We start from the raw sequence: 7,500 nt of genomic DNA, 5'->3' as shown, positions 1-7,500 counted from the left end.
CGCTGTACTGTAACGACGCGCACACAACCAGAACCCGCTACCCACGGCACCATCATAACCATCATCAGGATCAGCACCACCATAACCGTGACCACCACTATCACCATGACCCACTACCGCCGTCATCACCGCCATCACTACTCCTCTGGGAGTTCGTAAATGACGCGAAGAACGTCGTCCAGCTCCTTCTTCTGCGTCTGCTTCCGCTGCATACGCCGCGCGCTCAGCTGCCGTCGCATCTCTGCCCGCTTGGCATCCTCGTCCCCACAGGCCGGCGTTGATGGCGTGGACGGTGTTGACGGCGTCGCGCTCGCGTCTGTTGCTGGTGTCGACGGCGTGGGAGGGGCTGTCACCTCAACAGCAGGCGTGGGAGGCTTTTTCGTCTTGTCTTCTTCAGCAGCAGCACGCTGCTCTTGTTCTTGCTGCTGCTGCTGCTGCTGCTGCTGCTGCTGTTCCTGGTGGGAGACGGTGGCTGGGGAGGAGTGGGATGTTGGCTCTGTCGGAGCCGTTGTCGCTGCTGGCGACGCGGGTGCCGGTGTGGATGTGTTCAGGCTCGTGTTGCTTGGCGTTCGCGATTCTGGTGGCAAGGGAGGGCGGTGGCAGCGAGGAGGCGAGGCAAGCAACAGGTGATGGTGAGCTCGGGAGTGGTGTATTCGACAAGCAGTTGCGTTCACACGAAGGCAACGTGCGGTGAGACAAGGCAACGTGCATTGGAGCAGAAAACGTGCACCTCGTTTGAGAGACAGAGAGAGACAGGCACAAGTGCACACACACACACACACATGCACACACACACACGCACGCACGCACACACACACGCACACACACACGCACACGTGTGCTCACCCTGGCGGCGGCGCTTGCGGGCGACCTGGAAGACAACGGTGCCACGCGCCTGAACACGATGCACACGGAAGGGAGGGGTGAGAAGGACGAAGGGCGATTAAAGGACGATAGAGAAAACAACAAGCGTAAATTCACCACACACACACACACACACACAAACACACACACACACACACACACAGAGCACGCACCTCTGAGAGGAGCTTGTTTGCCTCTGCGTTTGTTTTGTTGTCGAGCGTGTGCCCATTAACAGTGAGCAACTGGTCTGACCGGAACAGCACAGACTGCACAAGGAGGAAATGGCGGTGGTGTGAGGAGGGCGGGGTACGCGACGTGGACGAACAAGGGGCCGGTTCAAAGTGCACACAACAAACGGGAATCAGCACAACACACACACACATGCACAGAGACATGCGCACACGCACACACACGCAAACGCACGTATGCACATGCACACACACCCGTTATCGCACACACCAACACGTCATCGCACACACCCACAGGCACCACAATCAAGCAGCAACTCACGGCGACGATGCTGTCGGGCTTGACGTTTGCGACGAAGATGCCTGTAAAGTCTTTGTTCGCTGAATCGGTACCACCAGCGATGCTGAAACCAAACGGCGTGTCGCCGTCACGCTGCACCCGCACCTCAACCACCTGTCGCTTGCGTGCAGCCCCACTCTCCCGCGCTCGCCGGATACACGACGCCTGCCCATCGTCATCGTCATCGTCATCGTCATCGTCATCGTCATCGTCATCGTCATCGTGGTGGTGGTGGTGGTGGGATGAGTTGGGGTGACATGTTTGGAAACACGACCTGCACCCCACACACCAACACAACACACAACACACAACACACAACCAGCAAACATACACACACACACGCAACACACACACACGCAACACACACACACACACACACACACACGCACGCACACACACACACGCACACACACACACACACACACACACAAAGCACACAAAGCACACAAAGCACACGTACCCATTCGAGGGCGTCTGATTTGGACGGGCTCTTGAAGAAGAAGGTGCGCTCGTGTGTGACAACGCGGATGTGTGCTGCGTCCTGCTTCCCTTCAACATCCACCACCCAGTTCTGGTTGATCTCAGCCACCACCTCGGGCTTGCGCTCCTGCACAATTGCATGCATGCATGCATGCATGTAAGTTGGCGGTGTGGGAAAGACAAAAGCAAGGGATGGGGATGACGTGATACGACCGTTTGCATGCATGCAACATCATGGAAATTCTCTTATGCCCGGAGCGAAGAACAAGAACACATTGTGTGTTACAAGCACTTACACACACACACACACACACACACACACACACACACACACACACACACGACACACACACACACACACACACGACACGACACACACACACACACACACACACACACACACACACACACACGCACACACACCCTTCTTTGCTGGCGATGGCTCTGGGGAGGAGTCATCTGCGTTGACAGATGTCGTTGATGCCGTGGGCGTCACCTCACCAACACCGCTACCGCTCACGTGACCACCACCTTGGCCGCTGCCCTGTGTGGTGGCGGCGGTTGTAGTTGCGGCAGGTTCACTACCGCCATCGCCGTGTCCCGCGTCGCCCGTCGCTGCCAGTGGCGTCGACACAATGCCCTCCTCCGGCTCATCAGCCGTCGACTTGCGCCAGCTCATATCGGACTTTGCACGCCGGCTCGACCGCCGGCGCCACTCCTCGTTGCCAATATCGCCGCTCCGTCCGCTGCTGCTTCGCGACATCCCCGCTGTCGGCGTTGTTGTCATCGCGTTTGCGGTGGAGCTGCTGGACGCCCGTCGCTGCGCAGCGCTCGCAGTGCTGCCCGCGGCGATGGCGCTTGTTGTCGTGGCGGCGGCGCTGTTGTTGTTGGTGGCGGCGGTAGTGGTGGTGTTTGTGCTGTTGTTTCCGGTGGTGTTGTTGTCATTACTGTTGTTGGCGGTGTTACTGTTGCTTGGTGTGTTGTTGTCTGCGTCGTCCTTGTCCAGGCCGTCTTCGCTTCGCAGCGTGCTTGGCGCCTCGCTCGCCGTCCCACTGTCAGCCGCCTTCTCCCTGACGCCACCTTGCCTGTCTGCAGTGCTGTCGTTGTCACCGCCGCCGGCGTCATCGGAGCCTGCTGGCGGCCACTGGCGCGGCGGCTTCTTCCCGCTCCACCTCGACGCCTGATGGCGTCCAAACGGCGAGGCAACGCCGCCGTTGGGCGTGGTGCTTTCTGTTGGCGCACTGCCGTTAGGGGTGGTTGCTTCCGCGTTGTTCGCTTCTTGCTGACCGGCCGCCTGCTGCTCAGCCTGCGGTTGCTGTTGCTGTTGCTGTTGCTGCTGTTGCTGTTGTTCTTGTTGCTGACGAGTGTTGAAGGAGGGGACGTGTGGCTGGAACAGTGGCGCCTTTGTGGGCGTCACCTTGACACTGGTGCCAGTGCGCTCCTCAATGACAGCGTCCGGACCGAGCCGAAACAACTTCTTCTTTGGGCGTGCGGCCATGCTGTTGTGTTATGGGAGTGTGTGTGGTTGGTGGTGGTGGTGGTGCTTGTGTCGTATTTGTTGTTGTGGCGCAAAGGGCGTGGTTGTTCCCTGCGATGGTTGACGACCCCTGACTATCTGAGACAGCAAGCGAGCAAAGGATGCGTGGATGAGAAGGACGACGGCGGCGGCGGTGCAGGACATGCAACGAACAACACCATACTACAGGCAACAAAATGAACACATGCACGCACAGTCACACTCGCCACAAGGTCTTGCAACACTGCGTCTCAGTCCAACATACAGTCACGTCACTGCCAAACAAAGTCATGGCCAAACAAACGTATAAACACGGCGTGTTCAAGCACCGCCACCGTGCCTGCACACACACACCAGCCAAGCAAGACACTCGTCTCACGTCTTCGGAGCAAGAGAGCAATGGAGACCTCAGCTTGATTGGTTGCTGGCTTGTTGTGGGTGGTGTTGTTGGTCGCTTGCTTCTTGCTTGGTTGGTGGTGTCTGTCTGTTTGGCGGAAAACAAGCGACGCGAAAAGAGAAACACACACCCCGCCCCTCTTTGCCGATTATTGACGAAAGATATGAACAGCATCGCGCAATAATGGTGTTGTATTGTTTTTTATTTTCTTGCGCACTCGCCTTTTGTGGTGTCGGGACAGCGCGCACTTGCTGGTGTGTGTGTGTGTGTGTGTGTGGTGTGTGTGTGTGTGTGTGTGTGTGTGTGGTGTGTGTGTGTGTGTGTGTGTCTGTGTGTGTGTGTGTGTGTGTGTGTGTGTGTGTTGCAGCGTCTCATCTCACGGCACAACGTGCATCCTCATTGAACTTCAGACAACATGAGAGTCGTGTTGTGTTGTTGAAATAGCTTGATTTGTACTTGTTGTGTTCAACACAGTCTCTCGCGCGCATGTGGGAAACACCACCGCACACACACACCTTCACACAAACATACACATACACAGACAGACACATGCACACACACACACATACACGCACACATACACATTCACGCACACACACACACACACACAGGAACGCACACAGCCTGGTCAGAGCGCCGTGTCGTAGACGGGCCCGTTGCGCCGGAGAATCCAGTAGGAGATGAGACGGAAGCCGACAATGAGACCAAGCAGCACCCCCATATTGGCACCAAGGGACAGCTCGGAGAGGTTGTAAAAGTCGAGAACCTCCTCGCCCGTGGCAAAGCACAGGTCATCGCCCGCGCCAGACGCGGTGCCGTTGACAGCGACGGTGGTGGCGCACGATGCATCCAGCATGCGGCCCTCAAACTCATTCTGCATAATCGCAGCAAAGCCGTACCTGTGCACGAAGAATACAGAGAGGGGGGGGGGGGAAATGATGACGTGAGGAGCGATTTGGGTGAGCAGCGATTTGGGTAGGCAGGGATTTGGGGCCGGGGTCAGGGCTGCTGTAGAGGTCACAGCACTCGTGCAGACGTACATGACGTCAAAGCAAACACAGGGGTGTGCTCGCATGCGTGACACCACACACACACACACACACACACACACACACACACACACACACACACACACACACACACACACACACACCACACCACACACGCGCGCACTGACTTGAGGAAGCTGAGGTGCTTGAGCCAGGCGAGCCAGGCCGGGATCTGGTCCACGCCAATGAAGAAGCCGCCAAACAGCATACTCGTCACACTGATGGGCGGGGGAAGGAGAAGAGTAAGGGGGGGGGGCACAACAGAACACGGGTGCATTGGGTTAGGGATGGTGGGGTTAAATGTGTAAGGAACGACAAACAAGTGGGAACGGGAGATTCATGATTTTGCAGCCAACCAAACCAGCAACGCGCACACGAGCACAGTGATTTGCGCAAGTAGTTCACACATACAAGCACATGTATGCAAACACACACACACATAAACACACACATACAAGCACATGCACACACACGCACACACACACACACACACACACACACACACACAGGATGTGCCACTGACATGAAGATGGGGGAGATTGCGCCGGCCTGCTGCGGATCGTCTGCAATGGCCGATACGATGAGCGCAATGCCTTCCGCCGTCTGGGACACGAGGAAGATGGTGAGAACATACAGGAAGAAGTGGTCCGCGCCGCCACGCAGGCCAACCATAAAGTAGGTGACGATGGAGAAGAGGAGGTTGAGGAGGAAGGAGCGTGGCATCTCTGCGACGGTCTTGGCGGAGAAGTACGCGCCGACGTGGTACGAACGGGACGCGCGTTCCTTCAACACCACCGCCCGCTCAACAGGGAAGATGAACAAAATGCCTGCCGTGGTGACCGCGGTGAAAGTTGGTACGTGGTGGAGGAGGTGGTGAGATGAGAGTGAAGGTTTGATAAAGGGACTGCTGATGGGTTGACACACGCACACACGCACACACACATGCACCAACAACACCCATTCACACACGGACACATGCACACTCACCAACAACACCCTTTCACGCAACTCCACAACCCACAACCCACAACAACATCACCCATTCACACACACACACGCACACGCACACACACACACACACACACACACACACACACACACACACACACACGTGCACCAATAACACCCACCCCCCTTCCTCCACAACCCACAACAACATCACACCAAAGCTCTTTCCCCGCCCCCGCTTCTGCCGTGCGCACCGAAGATGCCGCTGAACGACTGGTTGATGAGGAGGAAGAACATGGCGCCGGCAATGGCCTGCACCGACGACGAGTCCCCACTCCCGCCCTCGTTCAGCCAGATGATGCCAAGGATGATCGAAAACACAACCGTCTGCCCGAGCCGCGCAATGTTGTCAATCTTCTCCCGTGCCATCGCCTTGAGCGAGCGCTGGTACAACAGCACAAACTGCCGCAGAAACGACGTGTTGTACTTGGCCGGGGCACGGCCGCTGCCCTCGCCGCTGTTGCTTGCAAGCAAGTCCTTCTCGTGCTGGGAGATGACGTCAGACACGTCTGTGACGACCGGGTGCCGCTGCTGGTGCTCCTCAAACCGCTCGCTGAGGAAAGAAATGCGCTTCCTTGTGGCGTCGAGGGCGCGCGGGTTGCGCTGGTCGAGCGACACGAGGTCGAGGAAGTAGTCGGCAGGGTTGAACTCGTCCGGGCACCCATACCCAATGCTGCCAAAGTAGCCAACCTGCCGTCAAGGTCGAGGTGGTGGTGAGAGGAGAGGAGAGGGGGATATGCTGATAAGAGAGCGACATGAAACGAGGGAATGCGGTGCATTCGTGACAATGCTTGGTGTGCAAACAAGAAGAACAACACACAACAAGCAACACACAACACACAAGCAACACACACACAACACACAAGCAGCACACACACACACACACACACACACTCAAACAGACACAAACACGGGGCAACTGACGGCGTCTGCTGCGGGCCCAAAGTACATGGTGTGGCCCTCCGAGAGAAGGAGCAGCAGGTCAAACATCTGGAAGATGGACGAGCGCGGCTGGTGGCGACGATGGTGGCGAGGGCGGTGGTGATGATGTTGGTGAGTTGAAGTAACGAGAGCAAGGCACGAATCACACAGACACACACACATTAACACAAACACATGCACACACATGCACACACACACATACGCACAAGCCTGTACCTGGTGGATGGTGGCGATGATGGTGCGGTTGCTCTTGGCGAGGGTGAGCAGCGTCTGCATGACATTCTGTGCATTGAATGAATCGAGGCCCGACGTTGGTTCGTCAAGGAACACCAACCTGATCACACACACACACACACACGCACAACAATGAGTGAGCACACACATGGCAATGAAAAGACACAGACACAGACACACACACACACACACACAACAACACCCACCCACGTGCACACGCAGACATCAGCCGTAGCACCCCAACATGTACGCATGCGTACAGACGTACGAAGGGTTGGTGACGAGCTCTGTGCCGACGTTGACGCGTTTCTTCTCGCCACCAGAGACGCCGCGAATCAGCTCATTGCCCACAAACGTGTCTGCACACTTAGCCAGCCCAAGCTCTGCAATCACGCTGTCCACGCGCATCAGCTTCTCTTCCTGCGTCATGCTTGCAGGCAACCGCAGCATGGCCGAGAGGGTGATGGTCTCGCGGACGGTGA

The 7,500-nt window shown here is 56.9% G+C and overlaps 2 protein-coding genes across 2 annotated transcripts in view; both read right to left on the bottom strand.

The window, feature by feature from the left end:
• Positions 1-137: 137 nt before the first annotated feature.
• Positions 138-3,370, bottom strand: PTSG_10426 (uncharacterized protein; the record flags this gene model as incomplete). Its single annotated transcript, XM_004988748.1, has 6 exons — positions 138-577; positions 847-895; positions 1,038-1,130; positions 1,375-1,557; positions 1,853-1,999; positions 2,294-3,370. 6 exons carry the CDS (start codon positions 3,368-3,370, stop codon positions 138-140), a joined length of 1,989 nt encoding a protein of 662 aa, XP_004988805.1.
• A 1,043-nt stretch (positions 3,371-4,413) lies between these two features.
• PTSG_10425 (ABC transporter) overlaps positions 4,414-7,500 on the bottom strand; it is a gene marked incomplete at its 3' end in the record, with an annotated part of 4,400 nt that continues 1,313 nt past the window's right edge. Inside the window, exons 3-9 of the mRNA XM_004988747.1 lie at positions 7,287-7,500; positions 7,001-7,118; positions 6,767-6,853; positions 6,037-6,532; positions 5,358-5,661; positions 4,963-5,052; positions 4,414-4,684 (exon numbers count right to left, since the gene is read on the bottom strand). The exon at positions 7,287-7,500 is cut by the window's right edge and continues 159 nt beyond it. Of these exons, the coding sequence (XP_004988804.1) occupies positions 4,414-4,684; positions 4,963-5,052; positions 5,358-5,661; positions 6,037-6,532; positions 6,767-6,853; positions 7,001-7,118; positions 7,287-7,500 (1,580 nt within the window). The remainder of the gene's footprint in view (positions 4,685-4,962; positions 5,053-5,357; positions 5,662-6,036; positions 6,533-6,766; positions 6,854-7,000; positions 7,119-7,286) is intronic.

This window comes from Salpingoeca rosetta (genome assembly GCF_000188695.1).
Source record: "Salpingoeca rosetta unplaced genomic scaffold supercont1.33, whole genome shotgun sequence".
NCBI lineage: Eukaryota > Choanoflagellata > Craspedida > Salpingoecidae > Salpingoeca > Salpingoeca rosetta.
The sequence above is the reverse complement of the archived record's forward strand: the minus strand, read 5'-3'. Positions and strand labels throughout refer to the sequence as shown.